Below are 19,479 nucleotides of genomic sequence, written 5' to 3'. Positions count from 1 at the left end.
ATGTGCAGCACAAAGCACTGTAGCAGAAATTTGTAGTCAGTACAGGACACAGAGCGGGAAACTCACCAGATGTTGTGTTAAATGAGTTTTTCAGTTTAGCTTTGTTGTCTCTCTTGACCTTGACCTCAGCTGTGTCATCCCCTGGACGTTTTTATGAAAAATGAGGCCTGATGTGAGCAACCCTCACTCTAAGTCCAGGAATGATGCCTAGACATCTTGTGTTTTCAGCCAGCACAGTCCTGTCTGTTGCACATGTCTGACAGCCCTCAATTATCGCTCCCCTACTTCTTTCCTCTTCCAGATTTTCTACCTTTTCACTGTCAGTTTTGTACCTCTTTTCCCCCCTCCTCCTCTCCCTTTTCTTCTCTTCGAGAAGCAGTTGTAAAGCTCCATATGGAAGAAACAAACAGATTTGCTCACTCATCTGGTTACCACATTTCACCTTGTGGGAAAAAGTGCCGTGTTTTTCACACATTAAGCACTTTACACGACTGTGATTAATTAGAAAATTCCTTCTGTTGTAGACTTTACGTACTGACTATCATATTACCATAGCAGTATTTCCCAGCTGCTGCAGGCTGCACTGGAAGGAATAACATGCTCCCCTCCGTCCTGGCATCACCACTCCTGCTTCAGTGGTGAGTCTCTCTTTCAGCCAGTAGAACAGTTAGGAACTGGAGCAAGCAACACAGGAGAAATGGGGAGCTGGTGCCAAATCATTCATCGTGCTAAGAAAAAGCCCTTCCTCTTTGGCAAAAATGGCAATAATAATACTTGTCACTAGACCACGTGCCACCCACTGTCCTGGGGATAGCAACCTTCCCAAACACTGAGGTCCACATGTCCACAGCTCGTTAGCTGAGACATAACAGTGTATTGTCACGCTTCCCAGGGACTATATAATGTATTGTTAACCCTTAAGGGAAGTAAAAACTTTGGTTTCAAGTTTTAGGGTGGGGATGGGGAACAGCAAGTTTGATTCCTCTTACACTCACATATTATTATTTCCCTTTATATATTCTTTTAGGAAAGTGCATATATATACGCTTTTTAAACCTTCTCAGCTTACTACCCTAATCCTAGAATCTTTTTCTGTATCACATAGAACAAGGCACAAGTTTATGAGCCGAAAGCCACACTCAAAAAAGTCCTCAAAATATCCCTTTATTCTTAAAAGGAATTTTATTTTCTCTCTCATGGCTGAGTTTTTCACATTCTTTTTTCTTTTTTAGTATGCCCTGCTTCAAGCTACTGCAGGTAGGTAGCAGCTCCTGGGGAAGGAACATGTGTTTTTTCCTTCTGTACAGGTGCTACAGCTCAGTCTGAAAGCCAGCAATTTAAAAACACTGGTAACACACAGCGTTGGAATTAATCTGCCAAAGTATCATCAGAACAACAGCATTGTCTTTTCTTAAAATTAGTGCTTATCCATTCTCAATAATCTGTGTAGCCCAAAGCAACAGAAAAAAAAGCTTAAAGCTTGTGACATACAGTGAAAAAGTTCTGGGCAGAATACTATACCAATTAAGTCTCGTATATCTTGTTTAATTGCTAATTGGGGGCAGGCTGAGGGAAGGCTGGTATTGTGTTGATTAAAACAGCTGCTTCAAACAAGATATTTGAAGTTATTACAGAATCATTGTAACCTGAGATGGAAGGAACCCTAAAAGCACCTTGGAGCTCATTCTGCAAATCCAAACCATGACAGCTACACAGAAAATTTCAACAGAAAGAGTAGTGCTTTAGCATTTGCTCTAATTGAACAGCCACTGATTAGCTTCACAGCAATGGAGGAGCAGCTGATTATGAGAAAGAACACATGGTATACTGATTAAGAGACTGCTATATCTGAACATACTAAGCTACAAGGAACAAAGATTACTGAGATGAATTGAGGGAAATATGCTAGCCTCTTAAAGGTGTACAATGTTTCACTGGCAAAAATGCTATGTCAGTGAATAAATTGTACTATTCAAATTAATACAAAAATGCATACTTGATTTATTAAAAATAAAAAACATGCTTTAAAAGTTTATAGATGAAAGAATAATAATTCTATTTTCTAAAATGTATTTTCACAAAATAATGCTATTATGGCAGAATGTATTTTCTGACTGTTTAGATATTACTTATCTCAAGACATCTTGCAAGCTGTCACTTTTAAAGATAATTCAAGTATATAATAACTCTAGTTATTCATGGAAATGTCCATGGAGCTATGAATTTTATTAGAAAATAAGAAGTGAATAAAAGCAAATTAATTCTTTTTAAATAAGAAAATTGGAAAGTTACAAAAAAATGTTGAATACAAAGATTTAATAATATACTTCCGCACAACAAAGAAAATTAATCTTTTTTTTTTGATGCATAATTACAACATTATCTGAGACGTTGCAAGGGTTCCTTTCCTGCCCAACAAGGATCTCATCAGAGTGGAGTAGAGGGGCAGAATCACCTCCCTCGACCTGCTGGCCATGCTCCTTTTGATGCAGCACAGGATACGGTTGGCTTTCTGGGCTGCCAGCGCCCATTGCCAGCTCACGTTGAGCTTCTCATCCACCAGTACGAAGACGAGAAGGAGCAATAGGAATATAAGCCAACACTCCACCTGTTCATTTTATGTGTTTCAGTAGTCTACAGGGGACAAACTGGGAGTGCATATCTCTTTCTCTCACAGCTTTTTCACCTTTCTTCAAAGTGGTAACTTTGACCAGACAAGTAAGAAGATCACTCACCTATGATACACAGTTTGTAATGCTTAATCATAAGCTTTTAATGGATATTTATTCTAGGTAATGATGCCTTCCCACAAGACAAAACTCAATATTAATGATTTTAAATTGACAAATTTAAGGTACATCTATGGCTAGGAGAGGAGAGCATGCCTTTCTGAGAGTCAGAACTGCCCATTTTCAGTGACTTACTTTCTCTAAAGGCACCCAAGATAAAATTCTAGCTATTTGAATAACTGATGTAGTGTAAACAGAAGTGAGCCAGAAGTGTCTTGTCTTTTTTGTCCATCAGTAAATGAAGTCTTTTCTCTTTTTAACCCAGAAGTAGATAGTCAATAGATTTATTTACCAGCTAAGGAAAATTTCTTGTAGCATCTTCCTTGGTACAAAAAGGTAGGAAAAGAAGATTCTTGATGGCTTTAAGAAAATCTGACTTTTTAGCGTCACAAGAAATATCTAGGCATTTTAGGGACAGATATCATTGCTTTATTTCTTTTGCCCTCAGGATGAAATCTCTAAGGGTGCAGAAAGCCTCAGCTGTTGTATAATGGCACGGTAAGGAAAACATATATCTCATACCATGCAAATGTGTAGAAAGAAATTGTCCTTAATTCTCTTGGAAAACAGTTAGGTAGTAACATGTCTAAAACACTTCAAAAACACTTTGGTTCTTAATACTGGGAAAGAGTTTTGCCCTCAGAGCTGTGAACAGGTAGGCTGAGCATGCCTTGTACTGAAAGGGTATTAAAGTTCCTCAAAACCAAATGTCTGCACAAGAGCCATCTTCCTAAGCAGTGAAGTGTGACCTAACAGATGGGATTCAAGAGACAGGGTACAATCCACTGAGGAGAAGAATGTCACTTCTGTCTTTTCAGTAAAATCCTACTCCTAAAGCTAATATTACCTGGAAAATGCAAATCACTACATGTGGTACTCATTTTGCCTAAATTAGTTGCCTATCATGAATATCTCTACCACTGCGTTAGTCACCTTGTACTCTCCTTATACTCAAAAGAAAGAAGTAAACTTTTGGGGCTGCAATATATCTGTTCTATTGTAGATAGCTACACTAATCTTTAGAAGGGTTTGTCTTTCTCCATAGATTGCAAATGGAGCCAAGTTATATCATCCATATCGAAAGTTGTCCTCCTCATGCTAAACAGACCCCCCAGCAACAGCTTCATTAAAACATCTGTTGCACAGTCAGTGGAAACCTGGATCCTAAGTACTCTGCAGCAAAAAATGAGAAAATCCCATCAATTCCAGGGAAGAAACAATCATACTCAGATATCTCTGTACAAAGCTTGCTAAGAAATTATACTTAGTCAACTATTTCTTACCTCATAAAGTAATTGTGAACATTTGGGGGTTATTATTGTTTCACCACTCAAACAGAAGCCTGAGAACAATGATGAAAACTTCAGAACTACTGAATAGAAAGGCATAAAAGCACAAAGACAAAAAGGGACTGATATACTCAACAGTCATTGAAACAGCTTTACTAAGATTTCTAGAGAGTACTGAGGTGAACAACCTAAAAAAGACATAGATTTAGTCCTACTGAATTGTAGAAATAATACACCGGGGAAATTTAGGGTTGAAAGAGCCACAGAGGCAACTTGGAAAGTTCTATTCTTGGTGAAATGTCCTTCACTGACCAGAGACCAGAAAATGATTGCTGAAAAAATCCAGTGGAAAAAAACAGTAGTGAGAGAAAGCAAAAATGCACTATGCCTGTCATAAGGGAAACTTGGGATATTTCTAAAGCTAGGCTGTGAACTCAGCACTTGGAGCAGATATTATGGGTTATGATACAGAACACCCTGGTATTCAAGTCTGTAGCTAAGAATGATGCAAAATATTCTTATACATGTTGAAAGATATTTAATAATTCATGTCAACACCTCAACCTTAGCACCAGAAAAACATTCATTTCTAAAAGTCAGAAAATATCAAGACTAAAATTAAAATCTAAATTATTAGTTTAAAAATTAATGTTCAGAGATCGGAGTGGGCACTTCCATCTGAGTATAGCATTGTAGTAGGCACTATTCAGTTTCTATTTAGCACATATTCAAGTAATGATAATAAAAATATTTTCACAGTCACACTTACCAACAATTTCACTTGGCTCCTTATTGTAAAGTTTTTTGTTCCAGTAAAGAAGTCTGAGAAATGGAAAGGAGACCAGAACAACAAGGCAGATGCCAAGAAACATATGCCCTGTGAAGGCTGCGAAATCCAATCCCTGGAAATAAAAATTAAAATCTAAATTAAAAATCAGTTATTTTCCAATATTACCTTCAGGGAAAAGTATTCAACTATATGTACTTTAGCAATCAATAATAAATATAAGGCAATAAAGTAAGTTCCAAGTACAGTATGTGCTCTATTTCATCTGTTTCAGGGAGACAAGCCACGCCACAACTTCATTGAGAAAACTAAAAAATAGCATTACGAGTTATTCTGAAATATACTGACATATATACTTAGTGTTCCTGACACAGCAATAACTCTATCAAGACCAGGATTTCATCTAAATTCACAAATATTATTCTACAATAAAAATAGTATATGTCAATATTCTGTTTATTTTTCTGCCTGCTTAATAAATGGACACATCTCTTTACATTTCACTCAATGAATCCCTTTAATGAAGAGGTTCTCAAAAGGTTAGGCAGAATATATTAAAAAGCTACTGTTTTAAGCAATAAGAATTAATAGTGACAACCTACCCTAAAACTTTGAAATTAGCCATGCTCTGAGTAGGACATTGGACTAGATGACCTCTGGGACCCCTTTCAACAGAATTATTCCATGATTCCATATAACATACACTGTAGTGGATCAAGGTCAGCATTTGGGTTGGGATTTTCTGAAGCAGTCATGACTAGCCTGTCCAAAGGAAGTTGTCCATGATGCTCCAAGGGGGATCACATCCACATACTTTGGTAGCAAGGAACTGCCTTGTATTCATAAAGCAGAGCTTGTCTGAGCTGGTCATCCCAGCAGGCCAGCTTTGTGACAGCTGGAAGAAAGCATGGTCTAAGTCCTGTATCGTTCAGGTTGTCCAAGCTGAATTGTCAGAGCATCCACTGATTTCTCAGAGGCTCTAGAAAGTCACGGGATCTATCTATGCAACATCTTTATATCTCTATAGTGACTTGCCTTTTGCCACATAGCTGTGTGCCACCTTTAGACATTTCTGTAATGCCAATACAAACTATAAACATCTTTCCATGCAGCATCAGTTGATGTTACCCACTGTGTATTAAGACTATTGGGGGCTTACTACCCTAAATGTGTGTTTTTCTATATCGTCTCCTACTAAAATAATTTATGTGAAGATGTCCCAGATGAAATGTCTCTGGTTCAAAAAAAAAGAAAAAAAACATTTCTCTATTGCACCACAGGGCATAATAAAAAGACACGCGACACAAGAAACTGATTAAAGTCATAAAGAACTTTTGTAGCCAGATAAAGAATAGTCCCCTTTTGCAAAAAATCCATAGTTTGCAGACAGTAATATAAATCTCAAAACATAAATATGCAGACCTAAGTTAGAATTCGATCCTATTAAACATACAGGTTTTGTCTTCATAAGGTAAAGAAAATCATCCTCAGTTGCTATTTAACAGTAGATTCCTTGCCTTTTCTACTCGCCAGCCACTAAAAGGTGAAACTGTATGCCTGTTCATTCACTGGCCTTTCGTTACAATTCAGCTACTGCCATTTCTTTTACGAAAGCAGAGAGAAGGTTCTTCAGGAATTGGAATAAGATTATTTTAATAATCAGAGAGAAAATCATGATAGCACAAAGGAAAATAATACACTTTCATTCAGTTTGCCTACATAATAGGTCACCCAGTCAAATGTCTGACATATCTGCAAGACAGACTTTACAAGTCAATTTTTATAAATACTCAGAAAGATTGGCCTCTGGGCATTGAGTCAAGATTTAGAGCTACAGGAGACATTTGTATGAAGGATGAAATCAACATTCATAACTCTAGGAAATTTACAAGTAGCAATGAGAAAAAAAAAATTGAAATTCTACAAACGCATAATGTTTGTAAAACCTGCCCCCGAAGTATAAAGTTCACATTCCCGATGTGTATTTCCTTAATTACAGCCATTTAAAATTGTCAATAAATCTAATTTATACATGGGTTGCCTCTAAGAATACAGCCAAAAAGAAAGATCAGAAATTTTGGCTAGAAAAATCAGAATCCTTAAAAGCAAGATTAGCCGGCCTTGGTTTGGAAATTTCTCAAGTATTGACAAGGTGCCATTAAACAGTTCAGGAAGTATGGAAAATAAGTATTCATTTTTATATGGTCCCTAAATGACCTAAGGAGAGGTAGGAAGCTGAAAAGAATTAAGATGTAAAAACACTGAAGCTACACCAGCCAAAATAGCAATGCCTAAATCTGACTGGAAAAATTTTTTCCTCTGAAAAATTAAATTACTGGGAAACAGCTAGTTGAGAAGCAATAAAATTATTAGAGGTGGTCAGAATATGCTCAACTCAGAATTACCAGAACCAAGAAAGTTAGATTTGCATTCAAACTAGTCTTAAAAAGAGCAGTGGACATGAAGGTTTTCTTAGCCTGGCAGCAATGTGCCCACATCACGAAGAAGAATGTCAGGTACCAGGCAGAGAATGCCAGCAGAAATTCTCTGCAGAGATACTCAGCTAATTGCTAATGTAGTAAATAAAAAATAGAAATAGGAACCTGAAGAATCCTTGAAAACTCTCAACTTTAAATATGTGATGTCTCCATCATACGTTAATGGAACTTGGATTTAAGGAAGTGGCTTATTGCAAACAAGCACAAAGATTTATAGTCACTTGCTTCTATGTTTTGAATATCATACCAATTGCAAGGCAAAACAATTGTTCTTTGTTACTGAAATGCCACAGTGAGAAGCTTCTCAAACAAAAAATACAGCACAAGAAATTTGCCTCTTGAAACCCAGAAAACTAACCTCTCTATGAAAAGAAAAATCACATCAACCTAGAAGGCAAACTAAAACAAGGTTAAGAAGGAGGTCTCAGGTCTGACTGATGGCTGAAAGGAATTTAAATGAGATAGATATCACAATACTCTTTAAAAAAAAATCAGGTTTAACATAGCTTCATGACATCAGAGCTGACACAGATGAGCCTTAAAAGTGATTTGGAGGCATCATCACAAGAGGAAAAAAAATGTCTACTAGATTTTTTGGCCCTCTCTCCAGGAGCTTACCCAAAGTTTTCAAAGAGAGTAGCTGGGCTGAGATTCAGTTATTTGTTAAACTTCTTAATATCACCCCGTTGATCTTTCTTTTCTCTGGGGAAAAAGAAAACACGCTGCTCTGCTGCAACGGTGTGTGGCGGTTGCTCTGCTGCAACCGCAGTCGTGGCGGTCTGGCGAGGTCCCCGATGACTGGAAGAGAGGGAACATAACCCCCATTTTTAAAAAGGGGAACAAGGAGGACCCGGGCAACTACAGACCGGTCAGCCTCACCTCTGTGCCTGGCAAGGTCATGGAGCAGATTCTCCTGGGAACCATGCTAAGGCACATGGAGAGCAAGGAGGTGGTGGGTGACAGCCAACATGGCTTCACCAAAGGCAGATCGTGCCTGACCAACTTGGTGGCCTTTTACGATGGGGTGACAGCATCGGTGGACAAGGGTCGACCAATGGATGTCATCTACCTGGACTTGTGCAAAGCTTTTGACACTGTCCCGCACGACATTCTTCTCTCTAAATTAGAGAGTCATGGGTTTGATGGATGGACCACTCGGTGGATAAGGAATTGGCTCAATGGCCGCACTCAGAGAGTAGTGGTCAACGGCTCAATGTCCAAGTGGAGACCGGTCACAAGTGGCGTCCCTCAGGGGTCCGTGTTGGGCCCGGCCCTCTTCAACATCTTTGTCGGTGACGTGGACAGTGGCATGGAGTGCACCCTCAGCAAGTTCGCCGATGACACCAAGCTGTGTGGTGCCGTCGACACGCTGGAAGGGAGGGATGCCATCCAGAGGGACCTTGACAGGCTGGAGAGGTGGGCCCGTACCAACCTCATGAAGTTTAACCAGGCCAAATGCAAGGTCCTACATCTGGGTCGTGGCAATCCCAGGCATAAATACAGACTGGGTGGTGATTGGATCGAGAGCAGCCCTGAGGAGAAGGACTTGGGAGTACTGGTGGATGAGAAGCTCAATATGAGCCGGCAATGTGCTCTTGCGGCCCAGGCGGCCAACCGCGTCCTGGGCTGCATCAAGAGGAGCGTGGCCAGCAGGTCGAGTGAGGTGATTCTCCCCCTCTACTCTGCCCTCGTGAGACCTCACTTGGAGTACTGCGTCCAGTTCTGGAGTCCCCAACATAAGAAGGACATGGACCAGTTGGAGAGGGTCCAGAGGAGGGCCACGAAGATGATAAGAGGGCTGGAGCACCTTTCCTATGAGGACAGGCTGAAAGAGTTGGGGCTGTTCAGCCTGGAGAAGAGGAGGCTCCGGGGTGACCTTATAGCGGTCTTCCAGTACCTCAAGGGGGCCTACAGGAAAGATGGGGAGAGGCTGTTCAGGAGGGCCAGTTATGATAGGACAAGGGGTAATGGTTGTAAAATAGAGGGAGGTAGGTTCAGGTTGGATATTAGGAAAAAATTTTTTACTATGAGAGTGGTAGAACACTGGAACAGGTTGCCCAGAGAGGTGGTGGATGCTCCATCCCTGGAGACGTTCAAGGCCAGGTTGGACAAGGCCCTGAGCAACCTGATCTAGTAGGAGATATCCCTGTTCCTTGCAGGGGGGTTGGACTAGATGACCTTTGAAGGTCCCTTCCAGCCCTAACCATTCTATGATTCTATGATTCTAACTGCAGAACAGCTTTCTAGTTCAGCTGAAACAAATAGTTTTCTAACATGAAGTGTGCTTATTTCACGTAAGAGCTTGCATGATGGTATTGCCCGTGATAGCACAAGGCTGGATTCAATTCTCTTCTCACCCCTCACTTCTGGCTTTCCTCTCCATTTCCTCCTTGTATTGATCCACAAGAGCCAGTGAGTGAAATGAATCCTGGCGATCACTAGTCTTGGACAACTCATACCCTGTAGCCATGAGGAGGCTGAGGACCACTGCCCACCCTGATGCTTCAGGCTGAGTGCTTAGCACCAGCCTCTCAGCAGTACACAGAACATGCTTTCAGGGAAGGAGAAGGCAGATTTCACAGCAGACATTGTCAGGTAGCTGGTAGTCAACTGGCAGCCTCTGGAGAACTTCGAGTCTAAAGGGTTTACCTTGTACCACTGATGCAAACAATGCAGCAGAAGATACCACAATGATGGCACAACTACTTCATCACTTGCTCCTGCTCCCTTTCCCACACCCTCGAAAGGGCAATGAACATCTCTCATGGAGCCTACATTCATACCCTAGGTGGCTGTGGATAACACATTTTATATATCCTGAGTCCTCTGCACTGCTGGAGCATTGTAAAAACACATTACAGTGCTCCACGTGTGTGCTGCATGACAAAATGTCATTTCCATAAAGATTTTCTTTTTCCTGCACAGTAGACTGAAATAGAATTGACATGCACAAGAGGCAAGAAATACATTTCTTCCAGGAGATTTCAATCCATCAGTTAAATACAATACATGCTTCAAATGTCCCTTACTTGAGGCTCTGCCAATTGCGTTAAATTTCTCCCATTCCCCAGCTGACAGAAAATCTAAAGATTTTGTTTTAGCAAGACAACAGCCTAAAGGTTCCACTTCCTACAGATTCAGAGCTGAAACAGAGTGAGCATTTTTCCTTTGTTTGTAGTTTTAAATGCAAAGTCAAATATATCAATTTCATATCAGGAAGAAATATCATACTGATTTCCTAAAATTCTAATTTTCTGTCATCCTGATTATTTTATATTTGTTACTGCTTTTGGAGGTTTGAAATCAACTTCTAGTAATTCAGACCTTTCCAGAGGAAATACACCATTTTAGAGCAAAAAGAAAGCAAAAATTATAGGTAGGTGCAGCAATTCAGGGAGCAGCAAATACTGGGCTTCTAGATAGAATGCCCTTTACTTAATATTTTAAAATTAATAAAATGAGGAAGAGCAAGAATAATTTATTATTTCTACACTGCATTATTTCTACAAACTGATTAAAAGTTTTAACAACTTTGTGTCCAGCAAACTCAACAAAAATGCCTAGTAATCTATGGGAATCTATTTCACAAACTGCTAGTGCTTGAAAGTATGTTTATAGATTCATATATAGGATTTTCCCTCTTCCATTTTTCAGCATTATCTACTTCTATTCATAAATTTTTGGTACAGCAATTTTTCATTAAATATAACCAAATAATATTGCATCATCCTAAATTTCAGCATGAAGGCTGAAACTCTCCAGAAGGCAGAACAGGATAATCTGATGTCCATTTTCCATGGAATTCCTCTTAAATGCCAGGAATAACCCTGAGTGGGATGCTGAAAACCTAAAATCCTCAGCAAACAGATTAACAGTACAAGCTTTATCCCATACTAACAAAGACCGTAAATAAGAGGATATAATCCAGTGGCTAGCACATGGTGAAACTGCCTTTGCTCTTATCATAACCTCTTTTAGACAGATTAAAGCCAGATACACTAGTGCACACTATGTTCACACCATCGTTTTGATCTGGAGACTTATTCACCATTCATTCTCTAAAGATCTTGTAATCATGGCCTAAGCCTAGAGCACAAGAAATTAACGATTTCAAAGGCATGACTGTAGATACCTGTGAATGTATCTCAAATATAAAGGACTTAACATTCACCCTTTCTGAAAACAATGACCATTTTGAACCTGTTCATGCCCTATTGCGCGTATAAAAATGGAGCTCACAAAGTCCAAAGCACATATCTTCAAGATAAAAAGATTATTGCTAACAAAGGCCATTTAGTAGCAGTACTCTGAAGGTAATAAAAGATTTTTTAAAAGTTTTGTATTCACTAAATGAGTTTTCCTTTTGCTCTTAATGAAAACTCCTTGCCTAATACCACAACATAAATGCTGTTTTGTGAGACTTCTTCCAACTCCAACTAAGAACAAGAGTACAACAAATCTTCCTCCCCTATTATGCAAATGCTCCACTGATTCCAGACATGATGGTAGGGAAAATGTCAGTATCATAAATTAACCACTGCTACAAAGAAAAAATCCTTTTGGCATCCATTTGCATCTCAAGACAAATAAACAGCCTTATCTCTACATTTTAATGAGCAAACTGTAACAAAAAGCTTATTTATTTAAACCTACTTTAAATAAAATATTCTTAATATGACATGATTTTTCTCCAGAACCTAGGGAGAAAGAAGTCTTCAGCAGTACAGTAAACAAAGAGTAAAACATTTCATAGAATCATAGAATCATAGAATGGTTAGGGCTGGAAGGGACCTTCAAAGGTCATCTAGTCCAACCCCCCTGCAAGGAACAGGGATATCTCCTACTAGATCAGGTTGCTCAGGGCCTTGTCCAACCTGGCCTTGAACGTCTCCAGGGATGGAGCATCCACCACCTCTCTGGGCAACCTGTTCCAGTGTTCTACCACTCTCATAGTAAAAAATTTTTTCCTAATATCCAACCTGAACCTACCTCCCTCTATTTTACAACCATTACCCCTTGTCCTATCATAACTGGCCCTCCTGAACAGCCTCTCCCCATCTTTCCTGTAGGCCCCCTTGAGGTACTGGAAGACCGCTATAAGGTCACCCCGGAGCCTCCTCTTCTCCAGGCTGAACAGCCCCAACTCTTTCAGCCTGTCCTCATAGGAAAGGTGCTCCAGCCCTCTTATCATCTTCGTGGCCCTCCTCTGGACCCTCTCCAACTGGTCCATGTCCTTCTTATGTTGGGGACTCCAGAACTGGACGCAGTACTCCAAGTGAGGTCTCACGAGGGCAGAGTAGAGGGGGAGAATCACCTCCCTCGACCTGCTGGCCACCAATAACAGCATCCAAAGTAACAAGGCTGCACTTCATTTTGTATTGATTTAAAATACAAGGTTTCCTAAGAAAGTGTAAACTTGCATAATATCTTACTAGGCTGCATTTAGTGGTTGGTGTACAAAAGTAAAAGTTCAGGAAGATCAGTAAAATTGTCCTCCTGATGGCACCTAGTAAAATAGAAAAACCAATCATTTACGAAGTGCAATAGACTACTCAGCCTCCTATGGAGTCATTTGTCCAAGTACTCCTGTACTTACTATGCAAAAATAACACTGAAAAAGAAGGGCAAGAGGATGAAAAAGGGAATTTCAATCACAATATCAAGGACAAAAATTTCCTGAAATGGCAAAAACATGACTATAATGCTAAAAAGAGGTAAAAAACCCAGATATTCTCTTTAGAAAACATGATAATAGACATTATAAAAAATACTGCATGAATTCCTGTTTCCAAAATGCCATTATTGCATTCAAGAACTTTTACCTCTGAAACTATTTTTCTTAAAAAAGAATACATTTTACTTAGTACAATTATAGCAGACGTCCCATACATTTCAGAGGTAGTTTGGAGTTGATCACATAACCCTTCCTCACAGCAGCCTTTGCTAGAAGTAGTTTCAGAAACAAGATAACAATGTCTATGAACAAATACAGGAAAGAAGAAGCACAAGTCCCATTATTCTGTGTTGAACCTGAACTACTTTATTACATCTTTACTTCTGTGATGCATCGAAAGATCTGAAAAAAATCCAGAGTGAAAACATTTGTAAAGTTTTTGTGCTTATTTCAAATACAGAATTTGCTATAATGTCACATTTGCTAAGGTATTTATACATCTGGGTCCTCCTAAAATTATCAATATCTCATTCAAGAGATTGTTTCCTTTCAGCATGATTGCTTAATTGCTTCCCATGTTTATAGCCACTTCTGAAGGTTCTACAGAAATGATGAATTTCTGAGTATTTAGGAAAATGACCTGCATGGCAGGTGTTAATTATTCGTTTTTAGAAAAGAAGGTTTAAATAGCTATACAGATTTCATATTTTAAAATGTAAAACTTAGCCATCAAAACCTCAGCCAGGAATATTACAGGGTCTCCAAAGTCATCATCCAAACAAATTGCAGTACATTTCAAATATTTTGAAGGCAAACATTCAATTTATTAAATACTATGAACTTTCAAAGGCATTCCTTAACCTGGGCAGTACTTAATTAATTTTAGTGTATTCAGTTAATCAAAAAGACCTTTTTTTTGGTACAGCAATAGAAACATAATTGACTCCAAACAAGAAAAAAATAGGATTTTATACTACAAATGCCTCATCCTGCATGCACAGATATTTTCACACTGGCCCATATACTACATTGAATTCCTCTAACTATTTTTTTTTATCGTGGGGGTTTATGACACTTGGCCAAAAGAGGAAACACATGCTTGGTGTCTCTAAAGACTTGCCTGTTACATTAGTGCCCCTTCCATGGTGCTGTTTGGTGGTGGTGGTGCTGCAGGGGCAGGAAAGCAGAGCTGCCCCATCCCAGGAGGGGCTACCTCTTGCACATGGCCTCCCTGCTGTGCACCAGGGATGGGTGACGCACCAAGGGATGGGTGACGCACCAGGAGCACAGTGTCAGAGGCAAAGTGGGATTTGATGCCCTCTTGTTCAGGGGTGCCAGGGATAGCTGAAAGCATGGAAAACTCATGCAAATGCCAGCTCCATGCAGAAGCTGAAGGCTGCAAACGTGAACACCCACCAGCAGTGGCTCTGTCCGTCCACAGGGCAGAGAGGGCCACGTGGGTGGGAGGAGATGGTGGGACCAAGACAGTCCCTCTGGCAGGTGTCTGGAGTCCTGCAGTCCCACCCAGCACTAGCCACCATAGCCTTCCCTTTGGCACCAGTCACCCAGCAAAATTAAGCAACAGAAGAGCCAAATGTTGGAAGTTAAAATCTGTCACTGCAGCCTGAGGATACCAAAATGTTGGCAGGAGGTGGGAGCCAGCTGTGGCCCATGCTACATGGGAGGAGCCTCCGCTCTCCTCTCATCCTCCACATCTTGGCCTGTGGCTGAAGGACAAAATCTCTGCCTGCAGAGGAGTCGTGTGTGACATGGGTCTACAGGGGCCACGCAGCTTCTCATGTTGTGGGTTTTTGTGAATGGACAATTATTTCTGGTTTGAAATTCCTGAAAAAGAATTACATTGTCTCAATACATTTAACTTTTGAGAGAAAGCCTATTCTGAAAAAAAATTTCACATTTTTCTTTTTTTCCAACTTGCTGCCCTTTCTTTTAAGCATTCTATGGTTTTGCTTCCTTCTTCACTTTGCGGTTGACAAGGAAACCAAAAAAAAAGGAACGAAACTGGTATTCTCAGTCCATATCAAATAATCTATTCTGCATCACAATTTTGTCCCCAAAAGATCCCTCTGTTCTGCCTGATCATCCTACTAAGAAAGAAATAGCATGGGAGAAAAAATGTATTACGTTCTATTTGTACATCTGTCTGAGGGAAGAGAAGGTTCAACACTGCAGAAGTCAACATCAGTACTCAACTTCAGTAGCCAGACGGCTTGCAATACATACCCTCTTTCTCAGCTCCTGCTTTGAAACAATAATCACATTTGGAGGATCCCCAACAGCTGTGGCAGCCCCCCCAATATTTGTGAAGATTACTTCCGCAATCAGGACATGCCTAGGATCAAGATTGAGTACTTCACAGAGCCTGCAACATAAAGAGAATGAAATTAACCTCTTACCTTTTGACTAAATTACCTTGGATCTTAAAATTTTCAAAATTGACAAAATACAGTCATTCTGCTGAAAAACTGTAGAATTTTAAACATAATGTTTGTGTGTGTGTATATTGTTAAAGATTTAATTCTATATGTGCTACAGTAATTCTAGCAATATAAATGTAAAAAAAAAAAGATTTTTTTACATTTTTGATACAATATTAATGGTAGCAAAGTGGATGTGTTTTAAAAAGCATTTCATGAAAACTGATCAACTATTACAAGAGTTGGACCACATAGAAAATAGCATTTCAAATTTTGGGCATCATACAACTTTTTAAACCATAATAAACTTTTTACACTTTTTAAACTGACCTACGAAAAACTACTCTGGGCAAGCACAGGCTCTGCACTCAGCATCAGTTGTTAACTTTCATGTGGGGAGCAGTGGTGGAGGATTACACAGACAACCTATTAGCCATGAATCATCTATTAGAGACCTCAGCTTCCAGCCTAGGTTTATCCAGTTTATTCTATTCCTATTTCTTTCCCCATTCTCTAAAGCTTGATCACGAGTATTATTGTTTGTAATGCAACAAGATTAGAAAACACAAATTTGCGATCATTTAAAAAATCTCAGAATGTTTGTAGCAGTTCAAAAATATTTAATGCTTCTTCAGTAAGATGCTTCTTTAGCAAGAAAAAGTAAAATGCTTCTTTAATAAGAACCATCTGAAAGTGTTCTGGCAAACAGTGGGATTGACTCACTAAGCTCATGATCCATTTCAACTCAGAGCCCACTTGCACACAATAATCTTCACACAGATTACTTCAACTTGCACAAATTGCACTTACGCACAGATCCACACAATCCGCTCATTTCTGAAGTACACTTTTGACTTTAAACTTGGGCAGTGGTATTAAAGGCTGAAAGTCAAAGTAAGTTAAGTGCTTTGGAATAAGGAACAACTGTTCTCCTGCTCATGGCTAATCAAAAAGTTGCTCCAGTGTGTAAAGACGAAGGCCATGCTTAAATTATTGCCCTCTCTACCTAACACTAGATGTGGGGGTAGAGTGGGCAGCAAGGTTGCTTTCTCAGGGTTGCTTTCACTGTAGTGCTGTAACACATTTCCCTGAAGAAAGAGTTGAGCTTTACTGTTCAGTCTAAGTCTGTATTACCAAAGCCTGTATTTCAAAGAGAAAAGAGCGTATTACACAAAAGTTTCATACACTTACACTGTCACCAAGAGCGTCAATTTAAAACTCGGAAAAAACACTGTCAGATGACACATGTCAGCACATAAAAAGAACAAAGAACAAGAACAAAATAACTGTGCAAAAATATACTATTCCCCCAACAGCATAAAATTATGCAATTAAGGGGTACTTTGTGGTATAACTGGCCCAATTGTACCAATTGTGGTACAAGACCACAATTGGACTTGTAATTTTAACTTCATCATTCCTTGATTTCCAAATGTTTCAAAATCCAACCTTAACTTTTCTTTAGTGATTCTTTCTTTTTGATGGGCCTAGTGATAGCCTGAAGAAAGAACTTCTGACATATGCCAAGAAAGGTCAAGCCCGAAGTGTAAAACCATCAGAATGTGTTAGCTATATGATAAGATCAAATTTCTGCAGTTTACTTACCCTACTTGTATAATTCTCCATGTGAACAAACATTAGCCTTTTCCAGTTCCAAATAATAAAGTATCTTGAAAACAAATTATAGCTAAAAAGGGGTAGTTATTATTTTTTCTATCTGCTTAATACAAAATGCAGAGAGAAACAAGTATCGTGTTTTATGCCTTATTAATGGAAATATAAATCCTTCTATTCATAGACTCAGTAGAATTTTCTGCAAGCTTTATCGTCATGGCAATAGCAGTGCAGTGCAACGTAATGAAGCTGGAGACAAGGGCTGAAGACAATGACAGTAAGATAGAAACAAAAAATGACCCCTAGCATAAAGCTTTCAGAAATAAGCAATTATTTGGTTTTACTGGACGAGACAAAATTTTATTTTAGCTTTGATAGTGATTCAAATACAGATGTTTGCAACATACTGAGTTTCCCCTTCTTCAGTGTTACAAACTCATTTAGCACAAAGCTAAAGTACTTAGTATACATTTAGTATAAAACTCCAGTACTTAAAGGATGGCTACAAAGGCAGAGGCTCTCTCTTCACAAGGAGCCACACGGAGAAGACAAGGAGCAACAACTACAAGTTGTACTGGGAGAGATTTTATCTTAATACAAGAAAAACAAAATTTATTATGAGAACAACCAATCACTGGAACAACCTCCTCAGGGGTGTGGTAGAGTCCTCATCGCTGGAGGTTTTTAAGATACAACTGAACAACGTGCTAAATAATCTCATCTGGGTGTCCTTTACCATGAAAGGTTGAACTAGGTCATCTTTTGAGGTCTTTTCCAACCCGGGCTATTCTAAAATTCTTTGAAAATGGAATAAATGCTACAGTATCCCAGCCTGTGAATGGTAGTTCCTGATGCATTGATTCTGGATTTCAATCTATTTCCAATTATAGTTAAATCAAAATATTCTGCAACACAGCTAAAGAAAACTTGGTGTTTAATTGTTCCAGTGTTGCTTACTGCTAGAGGTGAAATTATGGATTGGAGTAAGGCAAAGCAAACTCTTTAAAATATAGTTGGACAGAAGACAAATGGAGCTTTCATTCACCAGCTGTTTCCCAATCTAGAATAAATTCCACTTGCAAAATTGGTTTTCACTGCTTTACACTACATTTTAAAGTGGGAGCATATCTTAATAATAGAATTTTGTGTCCTTTAATGTGATAATAAATGTAAGTATTACATCACTCAGAATCTTTTTAAAAACACACTAGATCTTTCAGAAACTGAAGTGGATTAACCAGATTTTCCTGGCCAGACATGGGTTAAATTCAGGTTAGACAGTAATTTGTAATCACACATTGATTCAATGTAGTTGCAAATCACGTTACTAATTTATAGAAATCTGAAGTAATTAACTTCCTTGTTCTCCGTTAAAAGATCCAAATATCTAATATCAAATTGTGGAATTAACCAGTGGTTGTATCAATGTCATGATCACCAGCAGGAAGAAAATTCAGTATCTCATATTTCAAAACAAAGCTTTTAGTTGAAATCATAGAATCACAGAATGGTTTGGGTTGGAAGGGACCTCAAAGGTCATCTAGTTCCAACTCCTCTAACATGGGCAGGGACACCTTCCACTACACCAGGTTGCTCAAAGCCTCATCCAACCTGGCCTTGAGCGCCTCCAGAGATGGGGCCTCTGCAACTTCTCTGGGCAACCTGTTCCAGTGCCTCACCATCCTCTGAGTGAAAAATTTCTTCCTTATATCTAATCGAAATCTGCCCTCTTTCAGTTTAAAGCCATTGCCCCTTGTCCTATCACTACACACCCTTGGGAAAAGTCCTTCTCCAGCTTTCCTGTAGGCCCCCTTTAAGTACTGGAAGACTGCAATAGGATCCCCCCGGAGCCTTCTCTTCTCCAGGCTGAACAGCCCCAATTCTCTCAGCCTGTCTTCATAGCAGAGGTGTTCCAGTCCTCGCATCATCTTCGTGGCCCTCCTCTGGACTCGCTCCAGTAGCTCCATGTCCTTCTAACACAAGAAGGAACACAGTGCTCTGAGTGGGGTCTCACAAGAGCAGAGTAGAGGGGCCGAATCACCTTCCTTGGCCTGCTGGCCACGCTTCTTTGGATGCAGCCCAGAATACGGTTGGCTTTCTGGGCTACAAGTGCACATTGCCGGCTCGTGTTGAGCTTCTCATCAACCAGCACTCCCAGGTCCTTTTCCTCTGTGCTGTTCTCAATCCATTCTCCGCCCAGCCTATACTTGTGCTTGGGAGTGCCCTGACCCACGTGCAGGACCTTGCACTTGGCCTTGTTGAAATTCATTAGGTTCTAGTCCACTAGTCTCCTTCCATTTTCCCCTTTAATTCTCTTCTCTATTCCCCAGTGGAGGAGAGTGAGCAAGTGGCTGTGTGGCATTTAGTTGCTGGCCACGTTAAACCACAGC

The 19,479-nt window shown here is 39.6% G+C and overlaps 1 protein-coding gene across 2 annotated transcripts in view; it reads right to left on the bottom strand.

Moving 5' to 3' along the window:
- The window catches only part of OCA2 (OCA2 melanosomal transmembrane protein), a 190,232-nt gene that overhangs the window by 106,349 nt on the left and 64,404 nt on the right, over positions 1–19,479 (bottom strand). For both annotated transcript variants that reach the window (XM_086609846.1, XM_086609852.1), the window contains exons 13-14: positions 15,282–15,420; positions 4,848–4,980 (exon numbers count right to left, since the gene is read on the bottom strand). In XM_086609846.1, coding sequence (XP_086465972.1) covers positions 4,848–4,980; positions 15,282–15,420 — 272 coding nt within the window. The remainder of the gene's footprint in view (positions 1–4,847; positions 4,981–15,281; positions 15,421–19,479) is intronic.

Source organism: Tauraco erythrolophus, chromosome 1, assembly GCF_009769465.1.
Source record: "Tauraco erythrolophus isolate bTauEry1 chromosome 1, bTauEry1.pri, whole genome shotgun sequence".
NCBI lineage: Eukaryota > Metazoa > Chordata > Aves > Musophagiformes > Musophagidae > Tauraco > Tauraco erythrolophus.
Note: the sequence above shows the minus strand (reverse complement) of the source record. Positions and strands in the feature narration are given on the sequence as shown.